Source organism: Polyodon spathula, chromosome 7 (genome assembly GCF_017654505.1).
Source record: "Polyodon spathula isolate WHYD16114869_AA chromosome 7, ASM1765450v1, whole genome shotgun sequence".
Classification (NCBI taxonomy): Eukaryota; Metazoa; Chordata; class Actinopteri; order Acipenseriformes; family Polyodontidae; genus Polyodon; species Polyodon spathula.
Genome location: NC_054540.1, coordinates 11,788,873 through 11,811,679, shown reverse-complemented (window position 1 = coordinate 11,811,679; position 22,807 = coordinate 11,788,873). Strand labels below are relative to the sequence as shown.

The following is a 22,807-nucleotide window of genomic DNA, read 5'->3' as shown; positions in this document are numbered from 1 at the left end:
TCCTTTGAATCCACTTTGTTACTATTTCCAAAATATATTTCAATACATTTTAAAGAGACAGAAAACAATTGGGGGGGTACGGGGACTTAGCTGTGATCTTAAAGTTACGTGTTTCTGGCCTGCGGTCTGTGAAAATGTTCTTTCGTGGCCAGAGGATATGTTTGAAACCATGACTGCTTCACCTCCCTGTGACTAGTAGCACAGTCATATTTCAGTTGTGTGCATAGGTGACTGGTGTTCCTTGGGTTGCATCTTTTGGTACGTGATTCTGGTAATTGGTCTGTACAATTTGTTTTATATAAATATTTTTTGTTCTTGTTTGGATCACGTTTTTTTTTGTTTGTTTTTTTACAAGCAGCGGTGTCCGACGATTGTTTTTAATAGAGCCTCTGCCCTCCCGTTTGGGGCATGCATATGTTACGTGATCAAGATAAAGAGCTTTCATTTGGAAAAATGAAATCAAACTAAATGGTATGTGTTGACTCATCTACCAGCACACATTGAATGTGCTGGCAGTCTTACACAAGTACATTTTTCAAAGCCTTCGCCACCGTGGCGAACTTCGGGAAAAATAGTTGAGCCACAAGGGAAAACGTTTTGCTTGTGGCGAGCGGCTAGCGGCAACCTAGGAACTCGCATGCAGAAACTACCACTCACTATGCAGTAGGCTACAACTGAAAAAAAAAAAAAAAGTTTAGAAAACTTAATATTTGTGCTATTTTTGAAAGAAATAAAAACAGCACTAATTAGATCCGCATAATTGCAGGCCATTTTAATGTTTTGAAAGGTAAAAACAGGTTTCTCAGTCAGACACTGGCAAAAATCTAGTTTCCCCTCAGTGGAATGACAAACATGCTAGGGAGTAAGTATGTCAGCCTATGATTCAGACTCCGCATCTATAGACTTTCAACCAGAATTTCATATATGCTGACAACTACTTCCACAAAGCCTAAGCATGCATGACTTGTCCTGGCTCGCCTGCAGGGGGTTGTGGGGATCTCCGTTTCTTTCCCCACCCAGCCCCATTTAATTAAATTTGATACAAACAAATACAATTCTAGAGAGAAAAGGGCAACGCCTTGGCAACATTAGCATGTGTGTGAGAATAGTGGTTAATTTTTTGAGTGCAGGATGTCAGTAAATGTCTTCTTATGAACTAACTACATAATTTAACAAGAGTCATACATTGAACATAAGCCTTGGGAAGCGGGCATGTTTTAAGCAACATGTTGAACTATACCACTGACGTGAGAAAATGTGCGGATTGAGATTCATCGTTAGCTTTAATGCAACAGGTTATGGATTAAACTGTGGCAGAGGCCAGTCAATTTGCCTTACTGGTTGATAATCATTTATTTATATTTTGTTGGTTGCACTATATTCAAACCAGCCTTTTGTCAAAATGTCAATAAAGCCACTTTGTTTATCCCAAACGTGGACAAATTAAGATGTATTTTCACACCTACTTATTTTCAAGGTGCATCTGTAATGCCCCTGTCATCACGTGTTGAGATTAATTGTGTATTCAGAAACTATTTCAGAACTTTAGAAGAGTTCTAAACTCAGGACTCACTTCACCTGTATCGATTTCTTAATTCTGGAAATGGAGAGGTCGCGTTTCTTAACACTTAGCACCACAGTGTATAAAGAAGAGCTAGAATAAATTTACAGCGCCACAACAGCGCAGTGCGGTCAAAACGCGGTGAATACCTCATCGCTACATCTTTGCACGCATCGCCATCTCCTTATTTCTGAGATTCCAATTCTTACTTTAACGAGTTTCACTGTAATCTATATTGATATATAACGCAGTTAATAGCCTATCGCTACTAAATGTGATGTTGCAAGATTCAGGTTAGTGTAGCCAAGTACTATCTTTTTTATTTTTATTATTATTATTATTATTATTATTTTATTGATTAGCTACTGTAATACAAGCAGCGTCACACAATACACAACATAGCATGCATGTAGCCATAGCCCTCCCCACCCCCAAAATCAATGACACTTAATAGTATCTCCAATCCCTAACCTTTTTCACAGTCTTCGGGGCCTCAGTAACTGTCCCATCGGGATTGATGAACGCCTCTCCGCCGTTGTGCTGTTGTTCAGTCCGCTTCAACACAGATGCCTGAGGCATCTTCATGAGGTTCAGACTCGGGTTTGGAAGGGTAGGATCTTCGGGTGCTGCAGCCACCTTAACTGCAGCCGAAACAGCAGGACTGGTGGAAGGGACAGCGGGCTGACTTTTAATCGCCGACTTTTCTTCCTGCTTTTGTGGCACTGGCATCGCAGCAGGCAGACTTTTGCTATTAATATCTTTTAGCTCGACCTCGGCCATTTTCGCAGCCACAACCTGGACGGACATCTCTGCAATTTCAGTCCTCTTTTCAACACACACAATATACATACAGCGGATATGAGTCGTGGAGGGAAGTTGAGCAGTAGGTTATAGGAACTGTAGTCCATTATTGACGACCTATGTACGAAAAAAAAGGTTTCATTAATCGCTCCGTTAATCTTGCTATCGTATTTATTTATTTATTAGATTACACGTTATCTTAAAAAGGTTCAAATATTTAACGGTGATATTGGCACTAGAGAATGGTCTTATCGGAATTGTACAGAAAACTACATATCCCTGGTAATTGTGCACATTCCACTGAATGGTTTCTCCTCCCCCCAAGGATTTCTGGGAGATGAAGTCTTAATGTCATACAACCCACTACGCATTTTGACGTAAAACAAAGGGAGGGCCGTTAGTTGATCTTGAACCAGATTCAAGTAGAATGGCATTACAAGCAATTCATATATTTAGGTACGGTAAATGTATTTTTTAATTTTATTTTCGAACGTGACAATAGGTCTTATTTAAAAAGCAGTGACCATTGTAGTAACACCTGTTTTTTTTTTTTTTTTTTTTTGGCTAAAAAAAACTTAGGCTAATTTAGTAGCGCCTACATGCACCTTAGTTGTTTCTTTTAACGCAATTAGTTAGATTTTATCTTCTCAAAAAGTAATGTAAACTTAGCAGTGGTAAAATTGCTTTGTGAATATGACCAAATTCATTTTCTCATTTGAAAATGTCTTAATCAACATGTCATGACTGGATTGCTGAACCAATTAAAAGAAGCCTATATCAGCAGTCAACTAATCATAAGGTGGCCATATCGCTCTGTGTTCAGCGGAATAGTTCAGGCATTTCAACTCACAACTCAATGCATTCTGATCCGTTTTTCCTGTCTCAGGTACCATTCTTTCCTTTAAGAGAAGCAGGACTATGCTTCACAGAATGCATTGGGTGGTGAGTTGAAAAAACCTCAACATGGAGCCATATGGTCACCTTAAATCATCAGCCAGTAAATAACTAATTTGTATTCTCTTCCATACAATTCAATGACAGAGGCACTGTTAGGTTACTGTTCTAGGATGTTATTCAGCAGACAACATATGAATGACATTAACAACCTTCCCTCATTTAATACATCTTGGCTACCAGTACTGAGTCAAAAATACTGTTCATTGAATGATTGGGACTTATTTTCAGCTTTTCTGTTGCTATTCCATTAATCCTAACCAAATCTCCAACTGAACTGGTTAAAGAGCATATATTGTTAATAAAGGGACATCCACTCACATATAACTGCTGTACATGGTCATGGTAGACTGTGAATGCACCATTGACCTTGTTTAAGGAGTTTGCTCAATACAAGAGATGAGAAAAATATATTGTTTGGATTTATCTGGATTATGGAGAAACAATTAAGAAAAATACATTTGTTCATCTTTGTGTAAAGGTTTTTGACTCATGAGCATGGATTTAGTGGCAGACACAGGTGTGACAGAAACAGAAAGCAATTGAATAACTGAAGTAGGCAAATAATACCCAGGGATCCAGAGGAAGCTGAAGGGTTTTAGCACAACAAAACAGTGTATTCTTAAACGTTTCGACAAAGAACTAAGGCAGCATTCTATTACTGTGCCTCAGTCGTTGAGTGAAGATTACTAACTGAGATACAGGAGGAATTTATGGATACACTGACTTTGTCAAAACATCCATTTACAGACCTAGTTTATTTTAGTATAACATAATATTTTATGCACTGCACTCCAGTACACTCAAATGAAGGGCACAGAGCCACAGCTCACCAGATGAAAAACAGTGTCATATTACTTCTCTCTCTCTCTCTCTGTCAAGGGTGAGACTGAATTAAAGTAGTTTTCCCCTTGCTCAATAAAATTGCATGGAACATTTGTTAAAATTATTCAGTGAGCTGTATTGTACATCTTTGAGCTTCTTTAAGCACTGGAAAAAAAAAAAAAAAAAAAAAAAAAACACCTTTAAATTTAGAATTATACCACTAGACCACTCAAAGTAAACATATGTTGGCCTTTTAAACCAAAGCTCACTTGCCAAATGCTAGCAATATCTAATGTCAGGACTTCTTGTATATTTAGCAAGTAGTAAAAATGTCAGTGACGACCACGTGGACAAACACTACAGAAGAATATATTAGTTGGTAAGAAGTGTTTTTCTGTAGTACATCGACACCCAGTGGCAGTACTCAGTAAAGGTACATTAACTGAGCTGAATAAGGCTGACAGTACATACACCACCACATTCCACAGCATAAACTTGTACACAAGTACCTGGAATTCTTATTTGCACTAAGCCCATAGGTCTTGGGTGATGAAAAAACTGTGAAAAGGCACCACATGGATGTTCACTCATGTTTAATGAACAAACATCTAGTTTGCAATTTTATCATTACAAGACACAATACTGTTTAAACTTTTTTTTTTTAAAGAAATTCCCAAGAATAGAAAAAAATAGGTTTGATGCAGGTATGTTTATTTCAGTTTCAATTTTGTTAAAAAAGAAAGCAAAGTTCACACAGAGATTAAAACAACTTCATGACAGTATCTGAAATTATTTCAAATGAACTGAACCAGAAACCTCCACAAACAGAAGAGGACCCGAGCAAAGCAGTAAACAGGTTTTGAAGCATTCCCCATCCCCACCAGACACTGAACTTTGATTTCCAAAGGTTTACTTTTTTTTTTGCAATATATTTGATACTAACCCAGCAAACAAACCCATCCCATGTATTGTAGTTGGTGTGATCAGACTTGTATGTTTTATGTTGAAGCAGATAAAACTTCAAAAGAAAACAAACTGCAACCAACAGCTCAAGTTCAATAATACTTGAGTTTGTTAAAGTACCATGTTTCCATGAAGAAAACAAAAAATAAAAAAACTGATTGTTCTGTAGAAAAGTCTGCTTCCGTCAGTGATAAATGTATGAAGCTTTCCTTAAAATACTAAGGAAAAATAAAACAGACGTTTGTTAAAAATAAGTATTTACATCACCCACTTTTAAATGTTCTTAACTCAGATCCGACTGACAGTTTTGACCTGTGGTTATCTTCAAATCAAGTTTAGTTACATTTCTCTTCATTCCTTAAAGGAAAATGGGTGTACTTGAACTATACAATAAATATGCTAAATACCAGTAGTGTGTAAAAGTTACATTCATATATACAAATACTGAACTACCGAAAAGCAATAATTCATCGAAATCTTGGCTCAAAGTGACATTTAAAATGTCAAGAAAACCTTTCATTTATGTCTTTACATGTGGAAGTAACCTATCTTAGAGCAATTAACCAATAACACTCAACACTTTCTTTCTGAAAGGAAAAATATAACATTGCAAATACTTACAAGCGCCTGAAGCAAGTTGTTTATTTCTTGTTTGCAAAATGTATTGTGCGTTTTTCCTTTGTGAAAAATGTGATTAGGTGTAAATAGCTTTGTGAATCTAGCCCAGTCAGTAGGATGTAGCATATTATACATTGGTAAAAATCCTGTTATACAGCAATAATATTGTACTATGGTCCTACCATTAACTTCAGACCTAGTTAGTACTTTCCAAATGTATGCTTGAGGTCAGTTTTTAAATTCATCAGAAAATCTTGAAAATCTCCAGTGTTCTTTAACTTAAAACTGACCACAGATATGATTTCTACTTATCAGCATTCTTTATGCTTTATGATCTCAAGAACAAACTCATATGATGAATCCAGACTATAATCCACCTATTATAGGCAAGTAATAACACAAACTCAGGATCAGCAGCACAGAGTACTAGTCACCAAATATCCACAGGATGTTTACACCAGATAGGCCAAGATTTGCACTTCTGTAAAAAGGAAGAAAAAAATCCATAAGAAACCTGACAAATATATATATACAATAGAGTACAAAAATGAGGTAAATATTAATTTCAGTATTTGCAGATTGTTAACAGATCGACCAACACTTTACTGTATAGGTAAGCAGCCTTTTGGTTGTCCTGGGAAGTGTGTTATTGTACATTAGATGTCTTTACCAGTGTTATTTTAAAATATGCTTATACTTTAGTTGCTTGTAAGGGTGACGTATGGACAGCATGTGCATCCATCCCCAATTCCAAAACAAATTCATGCTAAAGAATATGGTAAAGTTATTACAATTAGATGTGTGGTTCACTAGACACAAATAAAAACGTAACACTGGCATCCTGTTTTATCCTTACAGCAGCAAGTACAAGTTATTCCATGAATAAGAGCAGCAGAAGGGATCAAATGGGTTGTTTATGGCTATCCTTATAGGGAAAGGGAAATAACCACAGAATGGCCTGTGCTGCAGATATACATCCAAAATAAAACTGTAATGTTAAACTTAACTAATTGAGTCAGATATTGCCCATCATTATAACCATTACAAGTTACACTGAAGTTGTATTTCCATGCTTACCCTAACATTCCAGATTCCTTGGTCTTTATAACAAACAAGAACATAAGGACTGTATGGAACAGATTGTTTCTACCCTCTAAAATAAATTAGATAGAACTAGTAGTGTCTTTTGAATAGGTGCTTAAGGGTCCTTTGTCTCCACCTCTTTGGCCTCCTTTTGCAGTTAACAATTGCAATGCTGCCACAATTGTTCATTTTAATTAAGCTTGCTACACACAGGGACTTTATAAATCGAGAATGGAAAATCAGGAGCCCGAACATATGTCTCTTGTATCTTAAAAGGTTAACAAACCAGGAAATATAGAAGTTCAACCATGAAGATGGAGGCATGTAGATAAGTTACTGCTATACAATTAATTCACTAACACCACAAAGTTATAGGACAAAACTCTACTAAAAATGTATTGGTTGCTGTGTAACTAAGTGAAAAGCATTTACCTTTGGAAGATTGTAGATGTGTCCCTGATAGATGAGTTGGTAGTGTGGAGGGTTAATACTACTTTGATGAATGCAAAACGGGTTCTCATTTGACATATCTAAAAATAAATACAAATAAACACACACAATTAGTACTATGACAGACCTTGTGTTTCAGTCATATTTAACTTCTTTCTTCACATTATTTACCTGGTTTGTCAGGCGTTTGTATGAAATGCTGGGATGCAAATGTTTTTCCATCAAGGTATTTGGGATGAGGAGGAAGTCTCGAGTCGAGATAAGTACACAACACCTGCATAATTATCTGAAACACAAAATCAGAGATACCCTATTTCTGACTTGGTGCTAACTAGTTATCTGGATATCTATAAAAAGCCAATTAAAATACATTCATATACTGTACATTCAGTGCAGTTGGTTCCAGGATATCATAACCAAACAGGAACAGTTCAAAAAAATGCAGCCCTCACTCAGGTGAATTGCTTTAACATGTCAGTAGTATTCACCAAGACTTACTGCAGTATCTGTAGGCAGGTCAGTGTCCCATTTCCTTGCCTTCAAATGACCGCCTCCATTCCATCGAAAAGAGCTCATACACCCACCATGCGCCAAGTCTGGAAGGGAAGGGAAAGAACAAATAAACATAGGACTCCGCATGCATTGTAAACTGTGTCGGCCTACTGTATTGCCAGTTTGGGCCAAAATCTTACTAACCATTTGTTAGCGGCAAAGGGTGCAAAGGCACCCCATCTGGTTTATGAACATATCTCACAACTCTCTAAAGATTACAGGATATCCTGATACCAACAACATCCTTGTCTAACCCGGGAAACAGAAGTAATCCCTCTTTAACCCTTTGCTGTCCATTTATTCAGCGCCTGTCAGGCTCATCAGGTACAATTTATTTTCACTCGCATTGTTTATTTTACATGCACTGTTTAAATATTTTTTCAGAGTAAAACAGGTTTAAAAGGCACTGCATGGCAAAATGACATCAGTACTGCATCTCCAGCCAAGCCCCACCCCTTGTTTGCTGTATTTTTCACATACCTCTATTGACGTGCATACTGATAAATCCTTTCCTGATCACTCGTTTTATCACCAAACCCCTCATTAATGCGATCCAAGTCATTATTTTATTACTATAACATCTCAATTAGCTCTGTAAATGTCCGTGATATTCTTTGAGTGTTTTTTCTTTGTTTGTGTTGGTGTTATCTCTGTGGTGCAGGGGCTATGTTTATTGCTCAGATATGTCCCTGTTTAATTTATTTTTTTGACTTCGTCCCCTTTTTTCGGCTTCATTCGGCTCCTATCAGTCTCACTGTGCCATTAAAAGGTTTTCTCAGCCTTCTCCAGAGAAAAACGACTAGAGACCTGTGCTTTATATTTTTTAGATGATGTCGGACAAGGTCCGACATCGGACTGTAAAGGGAAAATTGTAATGTCGGACCTGGTCCGACATAGGACCGCAAAGAGTTAAAGTGTACCGAGTCATTTTGAGGTGCATTTGCACCCCTTTCCACCTTCCAAGAGTTCCAAAAAACATTTACTTACTGGCAGAATAGACTGCAGGGGAGCGGACGGAGATGTTGAAACAGGATATTGCTTCTAAAATTATTGATTTATCCCTAAATATCTGTTTAGCTAATAGTCATTTTAATTAAGCTGTACATTTGTTTTCAGCACTGTATTAGATAACTGCATTCTTTACAGTATCCTGTTTATTACCTGATACAGTACAGAAAATATGATCCCCCCACCGTCTTCAGGGAACAAAAGGCATGTCTTTTATACTGTATAGGCTACCGTGCGCAGCTCCTGTTTACTTGCAAAATACGAGGTCCGAGGTTTGCAGGGGAGGTGGGAGAGATTTGGTAAAGATGTACCACTTCTAAAATTATTGACCTACAGATTCATTTTTTTAGCCCCATGTAATCAATTTCTATGTGCGTATAATGCATACGTTTCCAGAACTGTGTTTAAATACAGCATTTACACTACCCTGCTTATTAACTCCTATAGTACATTATTGAACAACTGCTGTGCGAGTTGCAAAACAGACATGTTTCATTTATTAGGCTACCACTAATGTGCATCCTCTCCTGACTTATAGAATTGATGCCTGATAAGAGCACTATCTGAATTGTTATTTTTTTAATCTTGTTAAGTATGCAAATTCCCTGTGCACTTTTTTTTTACACAACCACTGAAGCTGTTTATGCACAAAGCGACTTTATACTGAAACACAAGTATGTGTTTCCAACTACCATATTATATTAAACTACAAAAAATCTACATTTTTTAAAAAAAGCTTAGCTCTTCACATAGTTTATTCAATACAGAGCATTTCAAATAACAATATAAACCTGTTTTGTGTTGTTCTTTTATTTGAATTATAAACATGGGGTGCATTTGCACCCCTTCCCACTGTCCGTGTGAGCTCAGTTATTGATGCTGACGAAGGGTTAACTTGAATATCTAAGGGACCAAAAGATTAAACTTGGACAGCACATTGCTCGACAGTAAAACTTTCACATGTCGGTGTGTGTTTTTCTAGGACAATCAAGGTCAAACAAGCACAGGTGTGACATTGTTTGAAAGGGCTTCAAAATATACTAAATAAACAAAAAACAAAACAATGTCCAAGGATGAATTTATGGCTAAAAACTCAGACATCAAGGGCCTTTTTCTGTGGCCGACATGTTCACCCCCCACCACCCATATTTATTTCCCACTGAAGGTAGAAACCCCTTACCTTTGATTCGTTCCACCAGATATCCCTGATTAGATGTGATGTCTAGATACTGTACAATAGCATTCAATGTTGGAATCAAGGATGCTTTGACAAGGGCTGCTTGTTTAAGACTGCTGATACTGGCCTCTACAAAGATGAATGCAGACGATTAAACAAGTATAGACAAGTTGCAAAATAGTTTAATGAAATAAAACATGCAGTCAGTATATTTCAATCACCTCCTCAATTGATCATACCCCTAGAGACAACTTAGCAAATGCAAAGCCCAATACAGTAGTCTGTATAAGGAATTATTTTACTACCCTGCTAGTTCTCAACAAGCTCTGTATTGCGAGGGAAACAAGGATCAATTACACTTTAACAAGCTGAGAACTGAAAACCCAATTACACCAAGCTAGTCATTACCTCCAGTCTGCAGTTCAGGGCACCCCATTCTCCGCAGCAGAGTATTCACAGAATCAATCTCTTTCACCAGAGGAACAAGAATAGTCTCATTAATCCACTGCAAAAGAAAACAGTACACTAAAGATCAATAACAATCTTATACCCTTTATGTTCTGATGATGTGCTTTTTTTATATTCAGTGTTGTATAGGGATGTTCCTATTTTTGTTAGAATTATTATCGGAGATGCCAACTTCTAAAAGGAGAAACTATAAGCACATGCGAAACACGGCAGAATTAATTAATTAATTTTTTAAGGCCAGTGGCTGCTAGCACCTAGAAATTAAGGTGGAACACAGCGTGAATACTGTGCAAGCCAATGACCTAATTTTGCTAATAGTAAACACACTGCATTTAGAAATTAAAAAAAACAAAAAACTTCAACACTTTTTTTTTGTGGAATTCTATTTATTCTGGATGTAAATATTAGTAATGAAGTGTTTTAGGGTCTCTTAAGTGCTATCAAACCCGAGCTGAAATATTCAACCTCTCAACTTTATAAAAGATCTCTTTCAGGTGTTCATTCATTCAATGTCAGGACACCACAACACAGCCCTGAGCTGCTCGCAGGAAGCTCCTAAATAGAGATCCCCCCTCCCAAGCCCTATTGGCTCACACACACAAGGGCTCATTTACATACACACTGACCAATCGCTCAGACCCTCGGTCTCGCGCAAGCAGCTAACCGGCGGAATCGAACACAAATCACAATGCAGCAAACACAGACCCCATCTACATACAGCTGCATTTCTCACGTGACACATGCAACAGTTTACAAAGGACCCCTAAACTGGTTACCAAGCAACCCGCTCAGAGCTTTTAGTATGTCAGTATTAAGAACAATTAATTAATTACAAAAATTAACAGAAAAACATGCCCTTGGTACTGAAATTATATTTCATAAACATTCAGTAATAATAAAAACCATAGTATTATACCCCTTCGCTGTAGTAGAACCTCCAAAATAATAGCTGCTATGGCCTAATCGCAGCAGTTGGTATCTCTGAATTATGTTACCTACATTTCTGAGCCTGGCAGTCCAGGAATCAATGCGATCCAGCAGCTGACGATTCACTGTAACCCTGGCCCAGACCTTTAAAATAATTTTAAAAAAACAAAAACATTTATATGCAAAGGTTTTTTTACAATAGTCCAAGTATAAACAAAATGTAATTATTTAAAAGTTTTAATTCATGAATTAGCTAAATCTGATCTGCTAAGGAAACTGTGAAGTTTCTCCTGATATTAACGCTGGAGTCAAATAACCTGGAAAGCCAACAATATTAATTGGATATTGCATCACACACTATTCTCTTTTTATTAATAAATATTTGCTTTGCAACAAATCATCATTTACATGCCCAAGTAGCCTGGTTGAGATTGATTGTATTGCACTGCAAGGAAATGTTTTTAGTTTAGTCATGTCCCCCAAAACCCCCTCCTTTTTTTGTTTTCTTCTCCACATCTCTCAAAACCTACCTCTTCAGCAGCATGTTTGGACCCAAGGTCAGTCTCACCTTTGCTGCCTGCAGGCTAGCTGGTACTGAAACTTCCTCAGGGTCTGAGCATAGTCTCCCACAGAGCGATTGTAATTCCAGAATGTTGGACTGTTTGAAGGGGAAACCGCCTCTGGACTTCCTGAAGATTAAAAAAAAAAGTTTTTAACATGCAGTGATGCAAACAGGCAATCGTGTTTTCAGCACTGCATTAAAGTATAGTGTTGATTTAATATTACATATTCAATTTACAAATCTATGAATTATAGCATTCAAAATTAAAGAGCACTTCCTAAACCTTTTTTGCAATTGAGGAATGTTTTTAAACAAAACGTTATGAAATAAAAATATTTTCTGACTGAGCTGGCTGCGATATCTTTTCTCTTCTTCAGAATGTAACAACATCTCCATTGATTTGAGGTCTGCCATGTAATCCTCTTTCCCACGAGGAGAGTTGAACACAGTGGGCGAAGTACGACAGCGAGACCGAAGATTACAGCTTTCTGCTGGTCCAATACTGCTGGGATATGGAGGAGAACCTGGAGGTGGGCTATAGCTCACCACCTAGAAGGAAAGGACAGCTATATGGTTATAAGTGCATTTTTTATTTTAGAAGTGGATTTTTTTTTTATAGAAGTATAAAAGGCCCCAAAATGTAGTCTGAAGAAAATCAAAACCCTCCTGAGCAACACAGCAGTCTTCCTGTGCAAAATACTAACATACATCATAATCCTGTTAACTGTGATTGTTCCCAACAGTCTAGGTCTCTAATCAGGCACACTTCTTTAGCGAGCTCTACTTCAAAGTATGATCCATCCAATAATACAATTATTTAGGGTTTAGCACTTTACAGAGAGAATTTTAATACCATAGTTATTCTACCTAAAGCTACGTCTCATGACATGTACCTTGCTAAAGCTGTTGCTTGCTGAAAAGGCCACAGACAAGGAGTATGTGCCACTGCCTGTGGGGGAAGGGCTTTGCAAAGGAGGGCTGTATCCTGCTATACAACCTGGGGCGAACTTGGGACTTGCGCTGGGTGGCCGGGAAGGCCTTGACTCAGCACGCTCTGGCCTTGAACGGGGGAGGACTGTGTAGGAGGTGGTTTCTCTTGGTTTTATGGCTTCTGAAGAGGAGATACCTGTATGCCTATGGGAAAATTAAACCAAAAATAAATACAAGCATAAATACTTCCACACAATTACAACTTTACTAAAATGTATTCAAAATTGAATTAGAGATATTTCCAATCTAGTTTCAATGTGATAACACCCAGAGAGACCAAGTAGTCTGTGCTGTTCAGAACTCACAACAAAGCTGGAATTCACTGTGTATTTGAAGTATCTCCAGGAATCAAACGAGGCATTAAGGCTGTACAAAGAGGCAAGGGCAAGCTCTGTTGAATTGAAATATAATAATAATAATAATAATAAATAATAATAATAATAACCAAGGAAAGTAATTCTTCTGGTACACAGTTGTTTAAATATAAATATAAAATAACACAATAAAAATGCAGCTTACCAATATACCAAAGAGGCCAGTAGGAGATGTTACTGTATTTGCTCAACATTTTTCCAGTCCTGTAAAGAAAGAAAACATGTTTTGTTTGGAATGGGAGTTTAACACTTCATTGTAAATGATTAAGGAGATTCCACAAGCACTTTCCATATCATAGGGCTTTTTTTTATGTAGTCAAAAAGCTATGACCTGTTTCAAACAGCAACACTTGCATTGTACATTGATCTACATACAGCTATACCTCAAAAAAAACTATGTATTATGTATTAATTTATGGGAAATTAACTTACATTTCAGTGTAAATCATTCCCACCAGGGAGACATTGAGAACACCCCAGGCCAAGACCACCTTCCTTGCTTGCTCCTCCCTTCTCATTCTTATTGTCCTGTCAATTATGTCTGGTCCTGACCCATCTTTTACCGGTGTCATCTCTGGTGAAAACGGTACAATACATTGCTAAGATATGCGCAGTTATAAACACAGAAGCTTAACCTGTACTTAACCTTTACCAACAGAGGAGAGAGAAGTGGTTCTATTGTAAAGTCATCTGGGAATACACAACTTGTCAGGGCTCAGAAATGCACGAATACGTTGTTTGGTATATTAAATCTAAAGATTGAAAGATTTTCTTAGTTACAATACACACAACTTGTAGAGAGATATAAAGTAGAAAAGAGAAAAGCCCATGCAGATTATTAAACATAACATTTTGTTTGTTTGTTTGCAATTACAAAAACAAAAACAACGTACTACAGAAAAGTACAAATCAGTACAAATTTCCTGCAGGTAAAAGCTCAGATCTACAAAAATATCCGCAATGCCCATACACATTTTTGTACAATAACTTGAGTGTCCGAACATAATATAATTGTATAACAGAATAACAGTTGTGAAAATAGCAGGTAAAATTATTTTACTTAAAAAGGTACTAATTGAAAATTATACTGTTAGGAATGTGGTGATGAGAATGGTACCTTTACTAATATTCAACGTGTTAAGAACATTTATATAAATTACTAAATGCAAATACTAACTGTGGATTTGTTTAAAATGCTAAATAAACCACACATAGCATTTAATATTTAAACAGCATACTTATCCCACTCTCTTCCCAGTTTCGATCAAGGACATGAATTGTTTTAAAAGCAGAGAGAAGCTGATGTTTTCATGTGAGCTTTTGACTTCAGAGAAATGAATTCTTCTGATAAAGAGAGTTATTGCAGGTGATTATTACTGTATGGATGGTGGCCGCTTTAACACGACAGATCATGATTCTTTATGAAAGCCAGCTGTCACATTGCGAGTTGGAGGCGAAACAAACCTTTTGAACAAAGATAACAGTAACATTTAAAAACAAAATGTAGTAATCTTGTGATTACCGATATAAAATCACAGAAAACCCACATTACACGTTTAAATTAATTGTTTGTTATTGAAAAAAGAGCAATGGATTGCAGGAACATTCTCATAAACGTGCCTGCAGCAGGAAGATGCAGTCTGCGCGCGCGCACACACACACACACACACACACACACACACACACACACACACACACACACACACACACACACACACACACACACACACAGAGGCAACGTCTGAATTACCTTCACCCAGCACACACACTGATAAAACGTTCAGTGACAAGACCTACATCCCCCTTTAAAAGACTTATAACCAATGTTTCCAATTCATAGTGTATATCTGCTTCACAACAGCATGGCTTGTGAATTAGGGGAGGAAGCTTCTGTTAATTTAAACTGAAACTGAAATTGTTATCTAACATAAAAAGAAAAGATTTATAGGTCACAGTATATTCACAGAAATACTCAATACTCAACTTATAATACAATAGCATACATCATGTTAACAAATTTCATATACAGCTATGGAAAAAATTAAGAGACCACTGCAAAATTATCAGTTTCTCTGGTTTTACTATTTATGGGTAAAATGAACATTTTTGTTTTATTCTATAAACTACTGACAACATTTCTCCCAAATTCCAAATAAAAATATTGTCATTTAGAGCATTTATTTGCAGAAAATGACAACTGGTCAAAATAACAAAAAAGATGCAGTGTTGTCAGACCTCGAATAATGCAAAGAAAATAAGTTCAGATTCATTTTTAAACAACACAATACTAATGTTTTAACTTAGGAAGAGTTCAGAAATCAATATTTGGTGGAATAACCCTGATTTTCAAGCACAGCTTTCATGCGTCTTGGCATGCTCTCCACCAGTCTTTCACACTGATGTTGGGTAACTTTATGCCACTCCTGGCGCAAAAATTCAAGCAGCTCGACTTTGTTTGATGGCTAGTGACCATCCATCTTCCTCTTGAACACATTCCAGAGGTTTTCAATGGGGTTCAGGTCTGGAGATTGGGCTGGCCATGACAGGGTCTTGATCTGGGGGTCCTCCATCCACACCTTGATTGACCTGGCTGTGTGGCATGGAGCATTGTCCTGCTGGAAAAAACAATCCTCAGAGTTGGGGAACATTGTCAGAGCAGAAGGAAGCAAGTTTTCTTCCAGGACAACCTTGTACTTTTTTTAAGAAAGGACAAATAGATATATATTTCCAGGTTGTGTTAACAAAGTTCAGATAACTTTAAACAAGCGCACCTTTAAAATTGGGGTTCCAAAACCTTGTCTAAAAATGGATTAAAGAGTAACAGAATGGAAAAACTCACGCGATTATATTGCAAAACCATCTTGGGAATTCCACACATGTTGTGTGGGCTCTGAGTATATAAGTCCAGTGTCATCCCATAATATTGTACTTCCTGGGAGCCTGCTGCCTCTGCATCTGTGCATCATGAAGGGGCTTGTGTTTCTAAGTGTCTTCCTTGTGGCAGTCTATAGCCAGAAACTGTTCATTGGGTAAGTATATGATTTACATTGAACATTGGGGGGGGGGGGGGGGGGGGGGTTATTAACAACAAATACAACTGTTAAACAAAAGTTGCTCAACACAGGCACACAAAACAATGAAAAGGACTATGAGCACAAGCCTATGCACTCAAATGATCTGAGGAGTCTGCTTTGATAGTTTTGATATCCATAAATCTTAGTTTCTTATAACGACATGGGAAGGTTTTTTTTTTTTTCACTTAAAAAACAACATTATTTAACTCAGGATTTATGAATATTCAGTAGGCTGTGCAGCATTTTAGTTTTTTTTTTTAAACTTATTTAGATTAACAAAATAAATACATGTTTTGAAAAATATTTGTATAAAACTTTTGTGACATTTATTATAAAGTGTATTAGAATGTACAGTATACTGACATTAACAGATCAGTTACATATTTTAAATATTAATCTTTATTTTAACCCATATTCTAAATGCACCACATCTGGAATAAAACATAATTGTAGTTATAATAAGAGAGTGATCTAAACAGATCCAAAGTGGTTTGTTTTTAATAGGTACATATGATTGTATATAAATCACGCCTCTATTATTCAGAGACCAAGTACTCAGGATCAAAGCAGAAAATGATGAACAGATTAGCATTCTGCAATCCTTGGAAACACAAGAACATCTGCAGGTAGGGATACGCTCTCTTGTGTGTGTGTGTGACAGATTGCTACTATTGCATAACTACCAGGGTCTGGGAAAACAAATGGTAACATCCTTATTTTTAAAGGAAATCTAACATCACACAATGGCATGTGCTCAAATCACGCTATGAAGCAATGAACGTAAACAGAAATAGATGTTATCAAAACAATGGGTGTTCAAGCATCTCTTTCAATATGGTGTCTGAATTCTATTGTGCAATTAACAGGTTTCTTTGTATTTTATTTACAAATCCTGTTTGACTCAAAATGTATTGATTACACCTTAAAGGGGAGTAGAATTTCAATACCGGGCTCACTTAAGAAATGTTTAGCTAATGTGCTGATTACATTTTATTTGAAGTCTTTTTTTGTTATTTATGAAATTCTTCTGCTAAAGAAACCAAGCCTAGAACAGTCTAATTAATACATTTTCTCATATTTGTGTGTGTGTGTGTGTGTGTGTGTGTGTTGTGTGTGTGTGTGTGTTCTGCACAACCCAGAGGTGTGGATGTTAAAATTGTCTTTCACTGTCTCCTGTTAGCTGGATTTCTGGCTTCACCCTGCAAACCCAGAGTTTCCAGTAGATATTCGGATTCCTTTTTCCAATGTGCAAGCTGTCAAAGTCTTGTTGGAGTCCAACAATATCCAATATTCTGTCTTGATTGATGATGTGCAGGTAAAACAACTCTAGGTTATTATCCTCCATAGTGGTAATCTATATGTATAACAGGGCAAAGGCTGGGTGCCAACAGGCACAAACGAGCATCTTAACACTATACAAAAAAGCTGAGCTCCTGTGGCGGTGTGGTGATGGAACTTTTAACACCATCGCACCAGCAGGAGTCAGGACTCGTAACTGTAGTGTAACACGCAACACTGATTTTAAATTGCTCTCTGCATTTTGTTCAAGGGCCCCTTTCAGATTACCTGTCCAGACTTACAGGTGTCTACATCGTAGATTTACTAAAAGTAAAAAAAACAAAACAAAACAAAACAGTATTTAGGGTATTTTCTAAATGTGCACAAAAGTTTTCTTTTAATCCAGACTATGACATGTGTTTTCAGGCGGTATTAGATGAAGAGCAACATGAGCTGGAAGTTAACCAAAAAAGGGAACGCCTCACAAAGAGCTTTAACTTTGGAGCCTATCACAAGCTGGAGACGGTATGTTTGAAAAGCTTACTGCAGTTACTTTGTTTCGCAAGTTCCCTGTTGTATTCCTCTTCCATGGGTTAACTTTAATGATCTAAACAGTGGAGGATCTAAATTCTGTTGCCCACACATGTAAAAACCAGTTTTTTTGCAGGCCTTTATTGTACGTAGTAATGTTAATCAATGGGTCAATAGCCTGAGGAAGAACTCGATTCGAACAGTTAAAGAGATCCATAAAATAGACGCCACATTATTGCTATATTTATAAGTTCAGTTTCTTATAATCTCAATAAGGTGCAAAAAACAAAACCAAATCAAGAACAAAAAATTATATATGTTTCCTATATTTTAAAACTATTATTTATTATTTATTTTCATAATTATGCCCAACATTTCAGTAAGTATTTGGGAGTTCTGACCTGTTTGTACAAATTAAACCAATCCACTTACTGGTACACCTTAATAACCCGGAAAAATTGAGGATCTCAAGTAACCGGAGCACTGTCTTTATCACAGATCTATGGATGGATGGATACCCTTGTCACTCAATATCCTAACCTTGTCTCCAAAATCAATATTGGATCAACATATGAAGGTCGCCCTATGTATGTTCTTAAGGTATGAAAATGTGCTGACTTGCAAGAACATGCTATTCTCATCTTTTTTTTTGATACATAATTTAAAACTGAGCTGCCTAAATGCCAAAAAATGTAATCCTCCAACAAGGAGAGTACTTTTGTTTTGCTACAGGTTACTCTCCAACATTTCAAAATATAGATAATGCTGCTTAACAATGTTTACTCAAAAATGTATATAGAAGTTAATATTGAAATTAAGGACATGTTTTTTTATCTAATCCCAAGCTGACATGATGTGGCCATCATTATTATTTTTTATTTTTTTTAGTTTAGCACTGGAGGAAATAAACGCCCAGGCATTTGGATTGATACTGGTATTCACTCACGTGAATGGGTGACTCAGGCTACTGGAGTCTGGACAGCAAATAAGGTAAACAAACATTTACAGTTAGTTCAATTTCATTATAGTATTCCTGGTAAAAAGTAATGTAGTGTACTGTTTCTACTAATATTCTTGTACCTGCCAAAAACAGCTCCAGATCATTTTGCACTGCCCAGTGTCTTTCTGTGGGACCCAGAAGAAATATTTAACATTCAAGGGTTTCAGTAAACCAAGATGAGACAGGAAGTACTATGGAGTTCTAAATGGAAAGGGACTCCGGCAGACATAACACTTACTAGGGCCAGACAAAGAATATTATTTCCCTGAGTCTGGAATTCATTGTTTTGCTGCTTGGCAACATCATAGGAAGAGTGCAAAGAAGAGTGACTAGAATTATTCCTAGTTGAAAAGGCATGTCATATGCAGACAGGCTTAAATAATTTAATTTATTCAATTTTGAACAAAGAAGACTACAAGGCGATTTGATTCAAGCATTCAGAATTCTAAAAGGTATTGACAGTGTCGACCCAAGGGACTGTTTTGACCTGAAAAAAGAAACAAGTACCAGTGGTCACACGTGGAGATTAGATAAAGGGGCATTCAGAACAGAAAAGAGGTGTATGGTTAGGGTTAGGGTTAGGTTTTTTTATACAGAATTGTGAAGGTCTGGAACCAACTCCCCTGTAATGATGTGGAAGCTGACACCCTGGGATCCTTCAAGAAGCTGCTTGATGAGATTCTGGGATCAATAAGCTACTAACAACCAAACGAGCAAGATGGGCTGAATGGCCTCCTCTCGTTTGTAAACTTTATGTTCTTATAATTGGAAGAAGTCAGGTGAACCAGTGACTGATTTTCCGCCAAGTAATCTCATGATGGTGTATGCCCCAGTCGATTTAAATATTATTTTTATTTTGGACAGCATCTTTAACATTGCAAAGTGTTCAAAACAAACACTGTCAAATATACTGACATTGGCCAGATGTGAGGATGCTGCTGCAAATAAAAATGTCCCAGTGTTTGATGGTAGTCCTTCCACTGCAAGGTTTTGGATATGAATCCCATGCAAGGAACAATTAAGAAGAAAATAGGAACTTTATATATATATATATATATATATATATATATATATATATATATTTTTTTTTTAAGTCTTTCTCTCCCAATATTTGCATGGAGAAAATGACATGTTCAGCTGAAATAACCCCTGCCATTCTTTTAGTGACCAGTATTACACATCAATTAACAGTCTTTTTTTTAATTTAGATAGCTACTGACTATGGGAGGGATTCCTCCATCACAACTCTTCTGAATAGCATGGATGTTTTCTTACTGATTTTGGCCAACCCAGATGGTTATGCATTCACTCACTCCAATGTAAGTACAACAGGTGCAGTAAAGTCTGTTCTCCTAAACATAATAACGTTATTACTTTGATGGCTGTTCCTCTTGAAACATAATTCATCTGTGCACTCTTGGATACAGAAGTTGCTAACCAAGCACTTACTGGCAGCCTACTATCAGAGTCTGTTGAATCTGAGGACCTGATGAAACTGTAATTAGGACAGGCAGCTTTTATAACATACATGCACAGATCCCACTATCATAACAGATGAATCAATCGTATGGGGAGCAGTAAACAGTTACACATTGCAGCTGTCCTGTGTTCTACCTGTTATATTGGCATGTGTAGTTCAATTCCATTTGAAAGGTTTACAAAACAGAATCCTATTCCCATTGCAGAACCGTATGTGGCGTAAAACACGTTCCAAGACTTCCGGAAGCTGCATTGGAGTCGATCCAAACAGAAACTGGAATGCTGGTTTTTCTGGTATTTTATTTCTGGATTAAAAAAAAAAAAAAAAAGTATCAACTGTGCAAATTTACTGGGGTAAACTTTCATTAGGGGAAACAGTTCAAATGCGGGTAGGACTTCTACAATGTTTCTACTAGCAGCTGCGTGGCATGCAGGTGTGCGAGGTGGTTCAAGCTTTTTTCATACCACATGCTGTTAAGCTTCCACACTGGTCAGCATTAGCACCGCTGTATTGCTGACCCATGACAGTGCCCATTCATTCTTTCAATAATGTGTTCTGTGGATCTAAGAACTGGTCCCAGACACCACGTCATCTTGTGTATCCTCTACTCACCGTTCTTCATCTAATTCTTGTGTAAAGGTCCTGGAGCCAGTAACAACCCCTGCTCTGATTCCTACCATGGCCCCTATGCTCAGTCTGAAGTTGAGGTGAACAACATTGTGACTTTCATCCAGCAGCATGGCCAGATCAAGTCTTTCATCAGTGTCCACAGCTACTCTCAACTCCTCATGGTCCCCTATGGATACACATGCGACAAACCTGCTGACTACCAAGAACTGGTACATTCTTTAAACGTTTTTCTATTCAGCAGAGGCATATCTGTCTTGTGCAAATTCCTTCAGTGCCATATTTAGTAATAGGTATGAAAAGAAAGAAATCTATATTAATGATTTAGAATTAACTTATTTTCAGCTAGGAACAGCTAAATTACTGGTCTGAGCAATTCCTTGATAGTTTCATACTGTTCAAATTGTCTTGTTAAGATTTAACAATTGTACACGTAGTTCTCCAAATGATAAAGCTAACTACCTCCATCTTTTTTTTTTTTTTTTAGGAGAACGTTGGAAAATCAGCAGCAAGTGCCTTGAAATCTCTGTATGGAACCAGCTACCAGGTTGGAAACATCTGTGACGTTATCTGTAAGTTTAAAAGTACCAGAAAGGGAGAGCCAGAGGCATCCTACAGATTCATTTAACCAAGTGAACCCAAAGAAGTATCAGACTATCCACTTATTGAGAATACATGGAATCTGTACAGATCACAGGAGTGATCAGCCCCAAGTAAAGCTGTGAGATTTCTCTAGTTAGTTGAGAAACCCAAACACAGGCCACCATGTAAGACTCAGTATAACTTGTTAGCGCTAATTCTAAACTTTCCACTCTGTGTTAGTGTCTGTGGTTCAGATATCGTGTATTTTTGCAGGTGATGCTGGAAGCATGACTTCCAGTTTCCCCACACTATTTCTTCATGATATTTTTTTGGAAACCTTACCTAATGAAGTTGCATTTCGTTGCTTTGTTTTACAGATCCAGCGAGTGGAGGCAGCATTGACTGGTCTTACGACTATGGCATCAAGTACTCGTTTGCTTTTGAGCTGCGTGACACGGGCCGATACGGTTTCATCCTGCCAGCCAATCAAATCATTCCTACAGCTCAGGAAACCTGGCTCGGCCTTATGCATATCATGCAATATGTACAGGCTCACCCATATTAAGAACTCCGATTCAGGCATGAAAACTAAACTTTTCCATTACCTTCAAACTGTATACTAAAGCAATGTGTCTTTTCTGTTGGGGTGATATTGTAATTTACACAAGATTTAGAATTTGGTGGGCCCCAGAGTTATAGTACAAATGAATTAAATAAAAATGAACAAATAAGTCATTGAGGTTGGTCTCGTGTTGGTTCACATATTTTCCACAATGACTTGTGATGATCCTTTTGTTAGTAAATGTTGTAGAATTATAGTTCTAGCGCTTTTGAATTCTTAATAAAACTTTTCCCTTGCTTATATCTTGAAGCTGCTTGATGAGATTCTGGGAACCATAAGCTACTGACAACCAAACGACTT

The 22,807-nt window shown here is 37.1% G+C and overlaps 2 protein-coding genes and 1 pseudogene across 5 annotated transcripts in view; 1 reads left to right on the top strand and 2 right to left on the bottom strand.

Annotated features, from left to right (window-relative positions):
- Nucleotides 1–2,409, bottom strand: part of LOC121318156 (putative adenosylhomocysteinase 3) — a 40,869-nt gene extending 38,460 nt beyond the window's left edge. For all 4 annotated transcript variants that reach the window (XM_041254536.1, XM_041254538.1, XM_041254537.1 and 1 more), the window contains exon 1: nt 2,033–2,409. In XM_041254536.1, coding sequence (XP_041110470.1) covers nt 2,033–2,368 — 336 coding nt within the window. In that variant the 5' untranslated portion in view covers nt 2,369–2,409. The remainder of the gene's footprint in view (nt 1–2,032) is intronic.
- Nucleotides 2,410–6,148: 3,739 nt separating this feature from the next.
- Nucleotides 6,149–13,885, bottom strand: LOC121317928 (annotated as a pseudogene).
- Nucleotides 13,886–16,277: 2,392 nt separating this feature from the next.
- On the top strand, nt 16,278–22,664 carry LOC121319047 (carboxypeptidase A1-like). Its single transcript, XM_041256270.1, has 11 exons — nt 16,278–16,342; nt 16,932–17,013; nt 17,568–17,702; nt 18,092–18,190; nt 18,695–18,796; nt 19,085–19,186; nt 20,405–20,515; nt 20,882–20,969; nt 21,316–21,515; nt 21,791–21,875; nt 22,263–22,664. Exons 1-11 carry the CDS (start codon nt 16,278–16,280, stop codon nt 22,448–22,450), a joined length of 1,257 nt encoding a protein of 418 aa, XP_041112204.1. The 3' UTR covers nt 22,451–22,664.
- Nucleotides 22,665–22,807: the final 143 nt, after the last annotated feature.

Coding starts and splice junctions, on each gene's coding strand:
- LOC121319047 (XM_041256270.1), top strand. CDS start 16,278: ATGAAGGGGCTTGTGTTTCTAAGTGTCTTCCTTGTGGCAGTCTATAGC. Junction 17,014..17,567: donor AAACACAAGAACATCTGCAG/GTAGGGATACGC, acceptor GTCTCCTGTTAG/CTGGATTTCTGGCTTCACCC. Junction 18,797..19,084: donor GCCCTATGTATGTTCTTAAG/GTATGAAAATGT, acceptor TATTTTTTTTAG/TTTAGCACTGGAGGAAATAA.